Below are 19,629 nucleotides of genomic sequence, written 5' to 3'. Positions count from 1 at the left end.
ATCTGCAGTTATTTCAGTTTTTAACTTTGATTTTAGACCTGATTGAAACTTTAAAGCAACTTCACTGAGTTCCACAGGGTTTTTTTTTAAAAAATGAGTCAGATATTCAGAGACTCTAAAAAAGACAGCAGCAGTAAACACAGAGCAGGGCAACGCATAAAACTGCAAATAAATCACTGTCAGTATTGTGGATTTAATTTACAAGGATTCAATTTATTCAGGCTCATAGGAAATTAAGTGATTTGGAGACCGTGATTAAGGTGAGATAACTGAAAACAGTAATTTTCCCATAATTATCCATTCTGAGCCAATGTTTACCTTATATGGATCAGCAGGATCTTCCCAGGCTACATGGAACATGTGTCGAATTTCTTCTGCCAATCCAATCCTTGCTCCACTGTTTGCTGCTATGTAAATACGTGGGATGCCTTTGGATCTGGCAAGTTCTGAGGCTCTCAGGAACAACAGATCCTCCTGGGGTCCAAACGACCCAATCTTGTGAGTGATGTCATTGCTTATGACAATGATGTCACGGCCATCCAGACAATCTGGTGACTTTAGGTGCATCTTCCAGGCCACCATACCAATCTGCAAAAACACAACCACCCGAAGAAGTGAGGCTGGCAGGAGGGAATACTGAATATTATGAAAACAAACAACATTTGTATTTAATGCATTACCACATTTACAGAATAAATTGTTTTGTGTGGTTAGGTGAGCAAATCATGGCAGGAAGATTCCCCAAAGAGTAGATTTGATAAATGACTAGTTACTAACTTTCTGGTAGGGTTAGTTGTCGACATTGAGAGAGAAATGGTAACTGATATGCAAGGAAAATTCTCAGCTATTTAAGCAGTGGCATACAATCTTGTACATACATCTTATTAGGCGAATGGAATGTCAATTTGCATCTCATCTAATAATTGGCAAACTTCCATCACTTTTGCACTGAAGTGTCCTTCTGGTGCTGGATTTCTGAAGGATGTCTAAACATACAACCTCCTGACTCTAAGACATAACTGCAAACATTTGAGCAGATTTGGATTTTTTTTTTGTTGGCCCAACACGCTTTGAAAAATATCCCTAAAATTAAAGCTACGAATTACAATTGCATTTTGATATTGAAACTAAAATAAAACACTTGCAAAAATATGATATTACAAGTATCAAGTCAAGTTTTTTTTTAAATAAAGACTTTTGAGATGATCTATGTGTCAAATAGAGGAAACAGCATGTTCCTGAGGGACATCTGTGAGAATCAGAGGAAAAACTCTAAGCACAAGAATCACTTTAGATTAGATTAGAATAGATTCCCTACAGTGTAGAAACAGGCCCTTCAGCCCAACAAGTCCACACTGACCCTCCAAAGAGTAACCCACCCAGACCTATTTCCCTCTGACTAATGCACCTAGCACTATGGGCAATTTAGCATGGCCAATTCGCCTAACCTGCACATCTTTGGACTGTGGGAGGAAACCGGAGCACTCGGAGGAAACCCACGTAGACATGGGGACAATGCGCAAACTCCACATAGATCACTTTGATGGGGTGCAGGAAATAAAATGATTCTTTCACTCAAATAAACAATGCCTAATGTATCAGCAAAAGGCCACTTACATCGGGAAATTTCATTTTAGAGGGAAATAGAGGCTCATGTTAATAAGAAAGTTAATTGTTGTTCCAGTCAACTGAAGAGGTTGAAGACAGAGGAGTTGTTCACCACTCCTTTCCTAGTTGTTTCATGGAATTGAACTGGAGTCAACCATCCTGCCTAGTTTAACACTGTTGACCAGGTTATCCTCTTCTTCATCCTTTGTTATCTAGCTTGGTAGAACTGGCATTGCCTGGTTCTGTTCTTACCTAGCAAGTCTTAGCTGGAAAATCATCTGCAATGTTTTCTCCTCAGACTCTATACCTTGGGTTCCCCAATAAAGGGTGATAAAGATTTCCAAAAAAGGTAACTAATGCTATCTTAATTTTTACATCTATAATTGAGGTTGATTGATCTTTGTTAACCAAAGGTATTTAGAGAAAGAGAGTGAGAGAATTTGATCATAGATCAGCCACAATCGCACTGAACCCCATCAGGGGTAGTCTACTTCTGACTCTTTGTCCCCAAGTCTTGTTCACATATCAACTCCTTATTTTGGCTCCCACAACAATTCTATGTTAAAAACATCATCACAATTTTCAAATCCCGCCATGGCCTTGAGCCCTGCTATTTCTATAACATCCTCCAGACCTATAAGGCTTTAAGTTCTTTAAGCTCCTCAAATTTTGACGGTTTATGTGTTTTGTTATTGTAGTCACTCCATCCTCCTCATTAATTGTTAGGATGCAGCATTGGTGGTAAGGCCATTCATTATTTATATCTAATTGCCCATGGGAAATCGCCAAGTTGCTGCAATGCTTCTTATTGATAGCACACACACATTGTAACCACTGTGTACCAGTGATGGCAAATGTGCAAGGTAGCAGATAGAGTGTCAATCAAGCCAACTGCTTTGCAGTGTTGAGATTCTTGAAAATAACCGGAATTCATTGAAGCAATTGAGGAGTATTTCACTACATTCTTGATTTGGCAATTTTGCTTTAATCTACCTTGATATAAGTCTGGAACTATCTTACTTACTGCATACAGTTCTGATCGCCACATTACCAAAAGGATGTAGATGCTTTAGAGAGGGTGCAGAGGAGGTTCACCAGGACGTTGTCTGGTATGGAGGGCGCTGGCCATGAAGGGAGGTTGAATAGATTAGGATTATTTTCATTTGAAAGACAGAGGTTATGGGGGGATCTGACTAAAGTCTACAAAAATCATGAGAGCTATAGACAGGGTGAATAGCAAGAAGCTTTCTCCCCCCAGAGTGGGAGGCTCAATTACTTGGGTCATGAGTTCAAAGTCAGAGGAGAAACGTTCAGGGGAGATATGCATGCAAGGTTCTTTACGCAGAGGGTGGTGGGTGCCTGGAATGCATTGCCAGTGGAGATGGTAGAAGTGGGCACAATAGCATCACTTAAGATGCATCTGGACAGATACAAGAATAGGTTGGGAGCAAAGGGATACAGACCATTAGAAGATAGGCGAGAGGTTTAGATAGAGGATCTAGATCAGCGTAGGCTTGGGGGGCCAAAGGCCTGTTCGTGTGCTGTAATTTTCTTTGTTCTTTCAAGATCCCCCTTTCCCTTTGCAATGCACCTTGAAGCCTGCCTATTTGAGCATACTTTTGGCCTTTGCTCTGAAGACTTGCAAATGCTAAAGCTGACAGTTCAAATCAAAATACTTCATATACAATCAATAAGACAGTTTGATCCAAAAGGAGCAACTTTATAACGTAGAGGCCTACAGAAATAGAAATTTAAAAATGCACCTTCTCAAATTGAGAAGGAAGGACGGCTAACAAGATTTGTGGACAGTGCTTGCTTTTCAAGATTGTTGCAGTTTGCAACTTTATACTGAAAAAATAAAACTGCAGGTAATTCAACCTTAAGTGGGATGATGTGCCACCTAGAGGAACAGTAAGAAATAGCAATTGAAAATATATGGACGTTTAAAGGCCGAGCCAGATATTTAGCGTCTGTGAAGCAGTTAAGATTGCATTCACATGATGGGACAATGCGGAATCCCAAGCACAGTTGACTTCATAGGAATGGTTTAAGAAACCGAATTTGGAGACTTCCAACTCAGTGAAGATTAACAGCTATGAGCAGATTTTTAATCCTCTCACATCTCCCAGAGAACTATTAAATTGAAATTGCACTCACCACGGACACCCGTTAACTACACCCTCCGGACCCTTAAACTCCCTTTCCCCACCAAACATGCTGGACCAGATATCCAATCCCACCATTATCTTGAGCCCCCCAGATCTAACATCCCCCAGAGTGCCGGTATGACCCCACATCTCACCAACCTAACCATCTGACTCACCTTCCTCCCATCTGTTTGATCTGATAGTACCTGACCTTCCCGAAGCACTCACTCATTTACCTGGTATCCTGCCACCCTAGTCATCCAACTTTACAAATTCCTACTCATGCCACTGGAACTAACAATCCCAAGCACTCAATTACCTGACACCCTACTCACCTCATGCACCAGGCATTCCATCTGGCATCCTATCAACTTGGTGCCTTATTGACCTTATCCACCTAGCTAACTATCCACATCACTAAGCTAGTGCAATATCCACCACACCTCTCACCTACCTGAAGAACCACCCATTTACCTGACATACCTGTTCCTTCACAACAGCTGACAAAGTAGCTGACTGCGCTGTGGAACGTTTGAATCTCAGAACACAGCACATGAGAGACATGATTTCTATGAAGATAGTCTTACCTACTGGATGTATGGGTTCCTTGGCATGTTCAGAACAGGAGGCCCCTGTTCAGGAACCTTCCCTGCAGAAGACCTCTAATGCAAGTGGGTAATTTTTAATTCAAATCAGGGTCTGAAAGAGGGCCAAATATTTAAACTGTTTCCTAATTTAATTTAATGGGACTTATCCTTGCTTATAGGTAGCTTTTCAGCAATAATCACCCTCTAGTAAATCTAACAAAAGTTTTTAAGGTCTAGACAGAATATGGTAAAGTGTAAAGCAGCAGCATCGTTTGCTTTGAGGCCTCTTCATTTTAGGAACTCATGAATATTACCTAGTGTCAAACCTTGAAAAGGCAATTTTATCAGAGGTAATGGAAAACAAATTGACAAAATGATCAAGTATCAACTGTTGCTATTGCATAGACTGTATCCACTCGGGGATTCCCAACCTTTATGGGGGCCCATGCAGTTGTAGAGTCCCAAAATCACCACAGCCTTGACATTATTCCTCTGTCTCCATAGCCAATTTCCCCCAATCATCTATTCCTGATGCATCAACCTTTGTTTGGTTCCCTTCTGGATATTCTTACACCTTGATGCAACTGCAACATGCCAACTTCTGAGAACAGCCACGATTTATTTCAGCAAGTACAAGCTTTTGGAGGGTCACTTAACACTCTTTGCTATGCTTGCGAAGTGTGTCAAGCGAGGCTCCCAAACAAGGGAATCATTGTCCTTTCAAACAGGGTTTTACATCAGTCAGTCATGCACATAAGACACAACCTCCTGCCACTCCCCCTCAGTCACATGCTACCCAAAAACAATATGAAGTGATTAGGTTATTCCTTAAAACAGTGCGCAACTGGATCATTCCTTAAAACAACAGCTTTTACAGTGTATGACTAGATTTTCACATCCTGCCTGCAAGACAGAAAAATGCACCCCCCCCCCCCCCCCCCCCCCAGGCAACCCAATTTCTTACACATCAGCAGACAAATTAACCCTTTAACGTTTCACATTCATCCCATAAATGGCCGTTATATCTTCAGTCACCTTCAGGTACCACATGTTATTTAATACATTGCAAAAAGCAAATCTCCTTGAAAGAAACTGGATGTTGATTCAGAACCAATTGATGCTACTAGCCCAATTCCAGCCTCAGGCGTCTGTCTGTGTGGAGTTTGTACATTTTCCCAGTGTCTGCGTGGGTTTCCTCCAGGTGCTCCAGTTTCCTCCCACAGTGTAAAAAGATGTGCAGGTTAGGTGAATTGGTCATGCTAAATTGCCCATAGGGTTCAGGGATGTGTAGGTTAGGTGCAGTAGTCATTGGAAATGTTGGGTTGTAGGGTAGGGAAATGGGTCTGAGTGGGATACGTTTTGTGTAGACTGGTTGGGCCAAATGCCCTGTTTCCACACTGTAGGGATTCTATGGTATTCTATTGTAAATCTCAATCTTTCTGTCTCATTCTACCAGAATTCTATTAGAAACAGGCTGAAATAATTCCAGCCTGTATTTGCAAGAGGTCAGAATATCCAATAAAATACAAGCAGTTTAAAATCAAAGGGCCTCTCCACACTTTGCATGCACCAGCTGAGCATTTCCTTGACAGAAAGCAGAGATAAATCAGCTCTGCAGTGTTTCACCATTCTACAATCAAAACAATGAGTACAAGAAGTAGAGGCTATGCTTTCCAAAGTTCCCACCTCACCCACCCCACAAAGACCAACAATAAAAAGAACAGACAAGATCAAAATTTGAAATAAAAACAAAATGCTGGAAACATTCAGGTCTGGAATCATTTATGGAGAAAGAGAATTACTCCCCCCCCCCCCCCCTCCAAGGGTGACAACCGTGCATCTCTTCGCTTCTTAAAAGTGTGTCCCTTGTTTCCCTCACCCCAGCGATGCTACCAGACCTAATGAGTAAATCAGGTATTTTCTGTTTTTATTTCAATGTGAAACCATACCTCCTTGCATGCTAACATATGGCGTAATTGTAAAGGGTTTTCCAAGTACCCACACACAAACTATGCAACTTAACATAGATTGCACAATGCAATCTACTCCAGTTTTAACATCAGGTATAAACCAAGCCAAGTATTAAAACCTCAAGAGTCAAAAACTTCTTTTGTGATGAGAAGTATGCATACCCATCTTTTTCTGTAATTAAAGGCTCACTGAAAATGCACAGCTTTAACCTACTCAATTTGTCAGAAACCAATTTTGTTAGTGGGTCATTGATTAAAGAGAACAACATATCAGATTGTTTTCTCCGCTACAAGTTGGATTTCGGGATTTTCAGCATTGTTTGTTAATTCAATGGGAATGTTTATGCTACTGACCACTGAACCATTCTTGATGGAGTCCTTCTCTCAATTGCTTAACTGTGAATTGGCCAATTTTCACAGTTACTTAAGTTAGTGTTGATGCGGAACCAAAAACAACTGTATTTCATACCAATGCAAAACCGGTCATTTAAACTTTTTTCTACAGCTGAGAAAATTGGAATCAGATAACCTGTTCATTTTGCACCTCATTTTGTTTTACTTTCCATTGACCTCAACTCCATCAGATTCTACCAGCAGATAGCTGGGTTGATGAAAATCAACATTAGGCAATTGGTATAAATAGCCATCAAAGTATCCGGAATATTACTTAGAATTGTATTTTACTTTCTATAAATAGAATTACATATAATTTACAACACATTGCTTAAGGTTTATCCTATGTGCAAACAGTAATTCCATGTGCCTACTGTGTTCTATGTGCAACTTTCCAAACATCTTTAATTTTGGCCCAGACTTTCTTGAACATCAGTTAAGTCATTCATTAACACCTGAAGTGATATTCAAATTTCCTTGGAATAACTGACATTTTCTTGGAGCAGCTATGTTGCGACTTAAAACAGAAACTGCTTAAATTTGTGGGACCTCCACACCTTGAAACATGTATATGGCAACATATACTTTCAAAAGTACTTTGCACACTTGGAGCAACAACGAAACCACTGTCCTGTGGCAAGATAAACAGCTGACAAAAGGCTTTACAAAGAATTTACATGAAAATACTTGATACAGTTTCTCTCTCCCTGAATCAGTCCGGAGTGACACCTTCAAGGCCACTTGAAACACCAGCTGTGCCCTTTGGTTACCACAATAGGTCACTAGGAGAACCAGCACAATCAGCTTTTTGTTTTAAATGAAGACATCCAAGTCCATCTCCAAGAGCTACAAAGATAGGCAGCTCGTAGTTCTGGGCCTTTCTTTCAGTAAGCCAGACAAATCAATTGTGTCAGTTGACACTGGCTCCCGGGTCATTATCATGCAACATTTGATCAAGAGTGCAGCAAGGCATGAGAACACTTCACAAAGGCAGGTGTAGGATGTCACCACACTTTCCCATTCTTGCCTAATCACCAACACATACTTCACTCTCTTAAGACAGCACTGTCAAAACAGCTACCTTCACTCTTAATATCCTAGAACACCCCACATACCTCTCTCATATTTACCTCTTCTACCGCAATTGGCAATAATATTTTGAAGCAAACTTCTACCTCTCTAGGTGTACAATTAAATAAAGCGATATTTGCTGTGAAATATGCTGAATGTTTGTCTCATGGTTTGTTATGTATGAATATTAGGAGTCAGGAATAAACTATTCAGGAGGTTCAGCTTTCTGCAGAAAGTTGAGGATTCAGACAAGGTGTTACCAGGATCCTAAGAGACTGAAATGCTGCCAATGAATTGGATCAGTCATTGAGGGTGTTCTGCAGAAACTGTCCTCTGATGCCCCTTGCAACAACGAGCATAGACATGAAAAGAAGATTCTCAATAGTATGCCTTCTTTTCATAAATGTCAGTAACATCTTTGTTGTCACATTATATCAGGCTATATCCTGGGGAATCCAGTAATCCCAGAGAAATCTGCTGCCAGGGGCTGATGTTAATTTGAGTGGTCTATGAAATTGGGGGTCTGTTACCTACCAGATGCACAATCTGACAGTTAAAGTTGCACAGATCACAGTGGCAGCCCAAATGGACAAGGAGCCATTAAAACAAAGTGAGACTGCCTGCACTTTAATTGCCACAGAGAAACTGTGGCAGTGAAGCCAGTCTGTAAATCTTTATGATGAAGTAGGCAGAGGTGTGTATCGGATCCTTGGAGAGGCCCAACCATCAGATGTTAAGGTCCTTGGAGAGGACACAACATGCCCACGAAGTCCCAGCTGTGACATGGACATTGCTGTACCATTATCAGATCAATCTTCAAGTGATTTTCAGCACAAATAGAGTACAATGTCAAAGATGAGCACAAAAGTCCAATTATAATCACATTCCGAATTCACCACTGCGCATTTACTAGCTTTCTCACAGTTTTGCTCTTTGAAAATCAACATAATCCACCTCACAGTTACTGAATTTGAATTACAACTAACAAGTTACAACTTCCATTGGTCATTTGATATTATTTTACTATCTCCCCAATTTTATCATTATCTATATATTTGGATTCATTTCTAGTTCTATATACAAATCACTATATAATGTTGCACACAGTAAACAGAAGGAGATCCAGAAAATGTTATTAAGGGGCACAGCGACCCATTTTCAAGATGTCTCTAATTTTGTTTTGTTTCCTTCCTTGTAACAAGTTTTTAGATGCTGTGACTAACTAACTATATCAAATACAAACCCAGGCCAAAGTAAAATTGACCATGGCATTGTTCATTACAAGTTGATGTTAATCATCTTCGCAAAGCAGAAGTAATCACTGGTGACCTTTGAAGTTTTGCCTTGAAAATGCACCCATTAATACCGATTGACAGGTTTTGTTTAAATTTTGAATCAGTCACGTGAACTGATTGGTTAGGACACTGCCCTATAATGAGCCAGCCTCTACCCAACGAGAGTCTACTTGTCAACTAAAGAGCACTCTCCTTTCATACAATTTATGTCAATTTAATTTTTAATTAGTATTCTTGCAAATTGTCCTGATGAGTGCAAGGCAACAGGCTTTCTCAAAATGTCTTTTTTCAGCAATACACAAGTTATGCACAACCAAATGAATTTTTTTTTTAAACGGGGGGCCAAGGAGAGAAAATACTACTCAAGTTAGTTTATCAATCTGCGAAAAGTGGCCTAGATAGTTAATCTGTCTCCTAAATGTTGTCAGCAAACAAGAACAAAGAGGACAATCTGTTATAATAGATTTACTGACAGGAGTAAAAACAGAGCAGTGGAGGCTGGGTCACTGAGCATATTCAAGATCAAATTAGACAGACCTTTTTTTTGTCCGGCAAGTGGGTTTCCTCAATGAGGACTGATTTAAGTGAAAGGGTCCACGTTCCACAGAGTTTAAAAGATTTAGAGGTAATCTCATTGAAACATATAAAACTTTTAGAGGGCTTGACAGCTAAAATGCAGGAAGGGCTTTTTCCCTTCGATGTAGAGTACAGAACGAGGGAGAATATTCTCAGAGTAAAGAATTGGTTACTTAGGACTAATAGGAGAAGAAATTCCATCATTCAAGAAGTTTTCTGAATCCTTGAAATTCTCGACTTCAGAAATCCAGAAATGCTCAGTCCAATAAGTACTATCAAGACTGAAATCAGTACATTTTGTGAGCATAAAGCATTTAAATATGGTGACTAGAATTGATATAAACTTTGAGCCATAATCTTGAATTGGCTTGATCTACTTTGCTCCCATCTCTAATGGCTCAATTCGGTACTGACACTTTATAGTTTCTGCAGGCAGAGCAGAGCCTTGTTGAATTTCCCTTGTGCTCTCAGGAGCTTATGCAGTATAGCAACACTGGATTAGACAAGTTTGATTTCCACCATTGCATGTTATGTTGGATTCCTTCCATTTGTGCTAGCTGACAGACCTTGCATGCTATCTCCATCAACTGTATTTGAAAAATCTGGCACAAAGAAAAAAATTCTGCAACTCTCAGAAATACTGCCATTGCCACCTTCAAAAAAGGAGACAAAATGGATTAGGGAACTACCAAGTTATGTCCCCACTTTCCATCACTGGGAGGATCATTGCCTGAATCCTCGCTCGGCACTTCACCCAGTCTCGGAGGAAATCCTTCCTGAAAACCACTGCGGCTTTTGATGAAACAATGGATCTATGGACACTATTTTCTCTGCTCTAAGAAAAATGCCAAGAAGAACACCAACCAATTCTACTTGGCCTTCATGAATCTGACCAAGGCTTTTAACTCAATCGGGAAGTGCTACCGAAGACCATGTCAAAGGCCAGCTGTCCATGTGAAATTCTCAGCGTCCTCTATCTCTTCCACGACAAGAAATTGGTGATGGTGTTCACTGATGGGTAATATGACAGAATATTTTGAGGTCAAGCAGGGATATGCCATTACCCCCACCCTTTCCTTCACATTCACCACCATTATTCATCTTGTCAAGAACAAGCTTTCCGGAGGTGCGGACATAATCTACAAAACGGACTGAAAGTTTGGCAACTGCATATTCTATTAGGATCCTTCCAATTAAGCCACACATCAGACATGAAGCAAATCTGTTGGAAATGAAGTAGTTTCACATGTTGAACCTTTGCTGATGGCTTAAAAGCACAATTCAAAGACAGGCAGCTTCTGTCACAAGTTCTATACCTGAAATGGCTATCACTTGCCATTGTTTGTTGTTGTTTTCTACGTTGGCACTCCTTGTGACATACCATTCATTTATTTAATAAACTCCAATTAGGAAAAAATTTACATCCAAACATATTTAAGAAAGCAGTCTTAAAACAACCTTCCCCATAGATCACTTAGCAGATTTGTTGCACTGACCAGAAATGTTTCATTTCAAAACCTGATCTTTGCTGATTGCAGGTTCAGGAAGAAAGACTGATCCTGGATGAGACTGCTTCTTTTGACTATCTTCTTGAAGGCACGGCTGGAAATAGCCCATGTTCTGGACATTTGGTGAACATGGGATTGAGATCAACTTTCTCAGATTTGGAAATATATCACCATGTTTTCAGGTGTCACCAGGTCAAAATACTGGAATTCTCTCCCTAGCAGCATTGTGACACTACCTACATTACATGGATCGCAGCTGTTAAAGAAAGCAGCTTACCACCATCTTTTTAAGGGCAACCATGGATGGACAACAAACACTGGCTCAGACAGCAATGTCCAATTCCCACAAGGGAATTTTAAAAAGTGCGATGCCTCCTATGGAAAAACAACCATCCTACTCTCAGCCTCAAAGATGAAGAAAGCCATAATAATAAGGCACTGTGAACTGCCAGTGTAGTCCTCCAACAGGAGTTGATATGAAATTGTCCGCTTTGGGAGTAAATACAGATGACCAGTACACTACTGAAATGAGAGATTACAGAACTCAGTTCCTGGTACATGAATCACAGAAAGTTGGCAGGCAGGTACAGCACAAGATTAGGAAAGCAAATGGAATATTGTTGTTTATTGCAAGGGCATTGTAGCACAGAAGTAGGGAAGTTTTACTGCAGCAGTACAGTTTTTGATGAAATCTGGAGCAGGGTGTACAGTTTTCATCATCTTATTTGAATAAAAGCTCTAATTCCATTCCGAGCAATTCAGAAAAGGCTTACTCGGCTCGTTCCTGGATTAAAGGATGATCTTATGAAGAAAGTTTGAATGCATCCACTGTAATTTCAAAGAATGAAACATAAGACATTACTGAAACATAAGGATGAGGTGGATACCCAAAGAATATCTTCTCTTGTGAGGAGAGGCTCAAACAAAGGGGACACTGTCTTAAAAAGGGAGACCCCTTATTTTTGAATTGTTGAGGAGGATCTTTTCCTCAGAGGGTCATTAGAATGTGGAATTATCTTACTCAAAAAGCTATTGAGGTTGGGTCTTTAAATTAACTCAAGACTGAGTCAAAAGTTTGATGGACAAGGGAGTCAGGGTCGTGGAGTACAGATATGAAAGTGGAGATGAGACCACAACTAGATGAGCCATAACCTAACTGAGTGGAGGAGCAGTCTCAAAAGGTCAATGTTTTTTTTTCTCATTCCTAAATTTAATGTTCCTTTGAAATAACCAGTGCTTGCTGTTATTACACCTCTGAAATGGTCAATAATTTCTAATGTCCGTACATGAGAAAGTAAAACATGGCTTTTGAGTCAGTGATTCCACCTTTTTCACCATAGAATGCATTTCTAAAGTCCCCCAGACTACAGTTAATTGTGATTCTTTGTCAAAGATGTGCTCCTTTGCTTTATTATATTACATAAACCCATTGTGTGGAATGCTACTTTGATGCAGTGGAGAGGAGTGAGTGCTGCATTGATCGTGAGAACAATGTAGTCAGCAGTTCTCAACTCCTAACAGGATCATCCATGATAGTAAGGTCGAGGGAAGGATTCAGAAAAAGTACAATCCAAAACTAACCCTCAATGTCAACCCAGGCGGAAGATATTTGTGTGATAGCAATGGCTGAAATAGTAGATGAAGGCTGCAAAGTAAAGAGACCCCTAGTAACTGAGGTTTCCTTCCTACTGGAACTGGGTCTACTTTCTGTCGGGGACTGTGTGCCTGTTGTGCAACAGCATTTCCATGTTAAAAAGGTGTCTAGCTAAAAGAATTCAACCCCAATGTTGACACACACAACATAAGCCTTGTGGCAAGAAGTGACAGTGACAGAAATGGGAGATCAGGAAGCTTTGGACCAGCATGTAGGTGGTGGAGTCTGACTCAGTTGTTTCACTCTTGGAAAAGGAATAACAGAGATTTCAGCAGCTTTCTTCACGACTGAGCAGGCCTGATCTTAAGGATGCACTGTGCTCAGCCTGCACAGGCAAGAAACTACAAAAGGGGCCTAAAAATTGGTCTGCTCGGTCATCAACCTGGCTGGAAAACCACATCCAGCAAACTGATCTACCTGCAGTCTGAAAACCAAAGTCAAACTCAATCTCAGAAGCTGGAATGCATGAACCCTCATGGCTAAGAGCAAAACCATCATCTGGAACAAAAAAACTGCCCTTGTTGTCCAGGAACTCAGACACTTCAAACACTGGATATAAGTTTGCTCGCTAAGCTGGAAGGTTTGCTTTCAGACATTTCCTCACCATACTAAGTAACATCATCAGTTAGCCTCCGGTGGCATGGCCCTGTTTTAATTTGTGTGTTTAGGTTTCCTTGCTTTGGTTAGGTCATTTCATGTAGTGATGTCATTTCCGGTTATTTTTCTCAGGGGGTTGTAGATGGGATCCAAGTCAATGTATTTGTTGATAGAGTTCAGGTTGGAGTGCCACACTTCTAGGAATTCGCGGGCATGTCTCTGTTTGTCTTGTCCTGGGATGGACATGTTGCCCCAGTCAAAGTGGTGTCCTTCCCTGTCTGTATGTAAAGATACTAGTGGGAGTGGGTCATGTCTTTTTGTGGTTAGTTGATATTCATGTCTCCCGGTGGCTAGTTTTCTGTCTGTTTGTCCAATGTAGTGTTTGTCACAGTTCTTGCCAAACATTCTGTAAATGACCTTCCAAAATTCCTAGAAGAATGGCACTCCAAATGGAACTCTATCAACAAACACATTGACTTGGATTCCATCTACTGCCCCTGGAGAAAACAAAATCATGAAATGCCATCAGCACAGGAAATAACATCACCAGCCCAAAGAAACTCAAACAAATAAATAAAAAGCGTATCATACCACCAGTGCTTCATCTGAGGCTCATTGACAATGTTACCTAGTCTGCTGACGAAACATCTGAAAACGCACCTTCCAGCTCAGCATGCAAACATACATCCAGGACATCAACCTGAATTACAAATCTTCTCAAAACTCGCTAACTTCAACACTCACATTGCTTCCCTGCAGGACGCCCGAACAGATGTGCTGAGGAAAGAAGATGGTAGTTATACCTCCTTCTGGAGAGGAACACTCAAGCACAAGATCGACAACATCATCATTTGATACTGACATCAAACAGATGTCTTCGGAGATCCAAGATGGCGGCGACTCAGCAAGTCTGAGTTTACAGTGCTCTTCCCAAAACCTGGGTAAAGTGAGTTACTCACCCCCACCACACTTACCAAACCACCCAAAAAAATTTTCTAACCTTAATTAGCTGCTTACTATTATATTTAAGCAGTTTAATATTAAGTGGATAATGAGTAAACCAAAGGGATCCCGCAGCTCTCAGAAAACAAAGACCCCTCCCCCACCCTCCTCTCCTCCTCCGGCTGCAGCTGATGTAAAAACAGGCCTTGAAGAGATGATTGCCAGGCTGGAAACGACACTCGTCAATTTCATCACAGAATCCAGACAGAGATGGAATGCATTCGAAGAAAAGCTGCAGAAGCACAGCCAGGCTCTCGAGAAATTACAGGGCCGAGTGAAGGGGCGGAGCTAAAGGCCACGACCTCCGAGGCTGCAGCACAAACAGCTGCAGAACAGGTGCGAGCTCTGGAGCAGAGAGTCCGGGCCTTTGAAATCTACATGGATGACCTGGATAATAGAAATCGGAGAAAGAATATCCGTCTTCTGGGCCTCCCTGAACAAGAAGAGAAAGGACAGTTAGCAGTATTTCTGGAGCGATGGCTGCCCCAGCTTTTAAACCTGGGGGCTGAAACTGATCGGGTAAGGATGGAGTGGGCCTACCGGGTCGCAGTACGCGGATCTGGCCCAAACCAGCGCCCACGCCCGGTCCTGTTCCGGCTGCAGAGTTATAGGGAGAGGCAGATACTCCTGGATGCCTCCAGAAATCGTGGAAAGGATCCTAAAGCCATGATCCATGAAGGATCCAAGATTATGTTATTTCAGGACTTCTCCCCGGCTTTGGCACGAAGGAGGAAGGCGTTTGATGAGGTGAAGAAATGTCTAAGGAACTTAAATATTCAATACACCTTACGCTACCCAGCGACGTTATGCTTTACCCACGAAGGATCCGAGTATAATTTTAGATCACCAGAAGAGGCTAAGGAACTTTTAGACTCGTTTAAATAAATCGTAAGAGACAATTTATGTTGGCTTGCCTCTTCCACACTCCGTGGGGAGAAGTGGATACTTTACTCTACTTTACTTTTGCTTCTGGGAGCAGGGTTGTCTTCCCTTGCTATTTTATGTTATTATACTTAACTGTAATTTGTTGGAGTTGTAATTTTATAGTTATGTGTGTTTGTACGTGGCATTGATGCTATCAGATATACTCAGGTATGGGTGGGGAGGGGTGGGGCGCTCACTGTTAACTCTAGCTCGGTATTATATCTAAATCCTATTAAGGAGCGCCCGGGTCAAGGGGTGGGACACTGTTTGGGAGAGGATATGGTGGACCTTTAGAAAGGAAGTAAGGCCCCCTGAGAACAAGGGGGAGGATCTCCATTCAAACATGTTTTTTTTTTGTTCTTATTGTTTGGAAATAGTTTCCTTTTTATTATACTGTTATGAGTGTATTAGAGAACATTTTCTCTTGTTTGAAGGATGTAAGTGACTCAACTATACACTCTGGATAATTGTGGATTAGATTAGTAGTTAACTGAGTTTCATTGTTTTTCTTTCTTCTTTAGTATCATTCCTTTGAATTTTGATGATTATATATTTAAGATCTATTTTTATATTAATGTTTGTGCTTGAAAGTTCTGTTTATTTTTGTAAATCTGTCAAAATATTAAATTTCTAATAAAAATATCTTTTAAAAAAAAACAGATGTCTTCATGAAAACTTCAATGGTCAGTGCAGACAACTGCTAGACAAATCATCAGCTCATCCGTTCCTTTATAATGAATCAAAAGACACCAGAAGCAGCGGAAGATGAAGAAATAATTCAGTAAAATGCTCAAAGTTGAGCAGCTTCAAGAGCCAAGCAGATTAATGACCTTCCAACAATGTCTTCACTAAAATCACTTAATGGAGTAGAGAAAATCCGAAAACAATTGAAGATAGCAATCATTTCATGCTGTGAAGAAACCATCATATGCGAGACCAGAAAACATCAAGACTGTTTTGACAAGAATATCATCAACAAGAAGAAAGCTCTCTTGGTAAAATGATATTAGTGAGTCAAAGAGGAGATCTGATCAAACAGCAACGGTGGAGTTACAAAGTAGGACGAGGGAAATCACAAACTAATGATGAACTGAAGGCCAAGGAGCTGAAACTTTGAGCACAACATCTCCCTACTCTCAATCACCCAGTCTCTGAGGAAATCCTATGTTTCTAAAGCCAGTGTGGATTCTGATCAAATTGTGGAACTATAGATATGATTTTCTCTGCTTGGCAACGCCAAGAAAAATGCCAGAACAGCAGCCTACAAAGTTTTCATGAACCTGACCAAGACCTCTGACTCAGTCAATCAGGAAGTGCTACAGAAGACCCTGTCAAAGGCCACTTGTCCAGTGAAATTCATCAACATTCTCCATTTCGTCCATGACAAGATGTTGGTGAAGGTCCTGACTGACAGTAATATGACTAAGTTCTTCAAGGTCAAGCAGGGATTATCTTTATGCCTATCCTTTCCGCCACTATTCTTCTTCTCGTCAAGAACAAGCTTCCTTGTTGTGTGGACTTAGTCTACAGAACAGATAGAAACTTTTGCAACTTCAACTAGTCGGAATCCAAGGATAAAGTGACACTGACTTCTCATGGAATTTCAGTATGCAGATGACAGGATCAGAATCTTCAAGCCTTGCTTTATACATTTGCAGAGGCATACTGAAGAACTAGTCTCAGCCTCAAGCTCAAGATTAATCAATCCATCCTTCCATTAAAATCAACTGAGAAGCCCTCCCAAATGTGGAATTTTTCCTCTACTTGGGCTACTATTTCTTATCTAAAAGGTGATATTGATACAGACACCCAACTCCATATCCTTTCTGTGAGCACCATCTTTAGGCCTAAGGATGACTGACTTCGATGACCATGACATCCTTGCTGAAACCGCCTTGGGCGGCACGGTGGCACAGTGGTTAGCACTGCTGTCTCACAGCGCCTGTAGACCCGGGTTCAATTCCCGACTCAGGCGACTGACTGTGTGGAGTTTGCACGTTCTCCCCGTGTCTGCGTGGGTTTCCTCCGGGTGCTCCGGTTTCCTCCCACAGTCACAAAGATGTGCGGGTCAGGTGAATTGGCCATGCTAAATTGCCCGTAGTGTTAGGTAAGGGGTAAATGTAGGGGTATGGGTGGGTTGCGCTTCGGCGGGTCGGTGTGGACTTGTTGGGCCGAAGGGCCTGTTTCCACACAGTAAGTCTAATCTAATCTAAAGATCCTTGCATATAAGGCAGTCATCCTTTGAACTCTTATTTCTGGCTCCGAAATCTGGATCACACATAAACATCACCTCAAGGTTCAATCAATGCTGTTTGAAAAGGATTCACCGGCTTAGCTGGAAGAACAGGCATTCTGACATCAGCATTCTTGAAGCAGCCAATAATACCAGCAGGGTCTATGGCCATCCAAAACCAACTCTGCTGGGCCAGCTACCTGCTTAGAATGCCTGAATTCTAACTGCTAAAGCAAATCACCTTTGCCCAGCTCAAGGAAGCATTTATACAAAGAGGACAATGGAAGAGTTTCAAAGACTCACTGAAGGCTATCCCCAAGAAATGTAACATAGATGTCAATGCACGGGAGACCCGCCTTCAAAAGAAACCAATATGTAGGAAGCTCCTATACGAAAATGACACAATTCTTTGAGAATAGCTGTTAACAAAAGGGATAGACAGAAAAGAAACTGGAGAAAGGAATGCCAGAGGTGTCAAAGCCTAGGATTAATTGCACTTCCTGGAAACATCTGTTAAATGTGTGGTCAGAGATGTAGCACCAGGATTAGTTTCATTAGCAAGACAAGGACCCACAGAACCCATGATGAGTGACAAGGACAACCATACTGGTCAGTGAGTGGCTGCTGACGGCGATCCCTATAAAAACCTTGAAAAAAGTTTAACTGCATTTTCAATGGAACTCTGGGTTCATCAATTATTTGCTGGGACATTCTCATTGGTGCAATCAAGTGAATTTCAGATTTATGGAATGTCTAACTTCTCCATTTAACAAATAATTTTAGGAACTTTTGTGGGAGCTCAGCTTCGACTGTGATTGTACATGAGTGCGTCAATTATTTATTTCACACTCTTAAAATTTCAGTTGGAAGTCATAAATTCAACACATTTTATTTCCTGTTTTTTGTTGTCTGAGAGGCTACTTGATAGAGCTAATCTTATTTGTTGATTTCACTAGACACCTGGAATCCCTTAGTGCCAGATTCCAAGCAAGTTGGGAAAGAGAAATCAATGCCATAGAGGTCATTGCAGACAGTTTTCTTAGTGGTCATTGGCAACCACACTGATTCACCACTGACTATGAAATCCAGACTAACATTTTCAGAAAGAGGTAGCAGGCAAGCAGTGATCAACCATTACCATTTGATGGCAAACAGAATTTCCCAAATAAAGCCTTTTACGTAGAACAATGTGTTTCTACTGGAACCTTAGTTCAGTTGGCAGTCTCGAGTCTAAATAAGGATGGAAAATCAAGTGTATAAGAATCCTTCTGTATCCTGTAAGTGTAAATCATAAAGGATTAGAAAACACTATCGGATAGCCGGTAAAGGCTTAACAAGTTACAATGGAATCTTTTCAAATCCTATAGGAATTAGTTTGTTTTGTATCTTACAAAAGAATTTCTGCAGAAGAACACAAAAGGTGCGCATCTCTTCTTAACCTGCCAGTATATCAGAATTATTAAGTTCAACTCCTGAAAAAAATTGTTTTAGTGACTGAAATTAACTTTGTAGTTTTTTTTGAGTCAAAAAGAAAACAGCAATAATTATTCTAGATTACTGTTAAGCAACAAGTTAGCTTTATCTACTGCCAAGATAAAGAATCTCCCAAGTTACTTCACTTGCTGTGACAAAATAAAATCTTATCAAATCTAAAACTACTGCGTCAGCAGCTTCATGATCCATCACAAGATAAAAGGGTACCTTGCTATAGAAAGGATATTACTGAATTGTAGCAGGTGCAGAAAAGATTTACAAGGATGTTACCAGAACTGGAAGGTTTGAGTTATAAGGAGAGGCTGGGACTTCTTTCACCGGAGGTTGAAAGGTGACCTTATAGTGGTTTATAAAATCATGAGGGGCATAGATAAGGTCAATAGCAAAATTATTTTCCTAGGGTAGGGGAGTTCAAAACTAGGGGGCTTATTTTTAAGATGAGGGGAGAAAAATTTAAAAGAGACCCGAGGGTAAACATTTTCACCTGAGGGATGTTTTGTATGTGGAATGAACTACCAGAGGAAGTGGAAGATGCAGGAACAGTGACAAAATTTTAAAGGCATTTGGACA

At 40.8% G+C, this 19,629-nt stretch overlaps 1 protein-coding gene across 1 annotated transcript in view; it reads right to left on the bottom strand.

Moving 5' to 3' along the window:
- The window catches only part of acaca (acetyl-CoA carboxylase alpha), a 266,712-nt gene that overhangs the window by 100,740 nt on the left and 146,343 nt on the right, over positions 1–19,629 (bottom strand). Inside the window, exon 41 of the mRNA XM_060847834.1 lies at positions 319–588. Within this exon, the coding sequence (XP_060703817.1) occupies positions 319–588 (270 nt within the window). The remainder of the gene's footprint in view (positions 1–318; positions 589–19,629) is intronic.

The sequence above is a fragment of the Hemiscyllium ocellatum genome, chromosome 31 (assembly GCF_020745735.1).
Source record: "Hemiscyllium ocellatum isolate sHemOce1 chromosome 31, sHemOce1.pat.X.cur, whole genome shotgun sequence".
NCBI lineage: Eukaryota > Metazoa > Chordata > Chondrichthyes > Orectolobiformes > Hemiscylliidae > Hemiscyllium > Hemiscyllium ocellatum.
The sequence above is the reverse complement of the archived record's forward strand: the minus strand, read 5'-3'. Positions and strand labels throughout refer to the sequence as shown.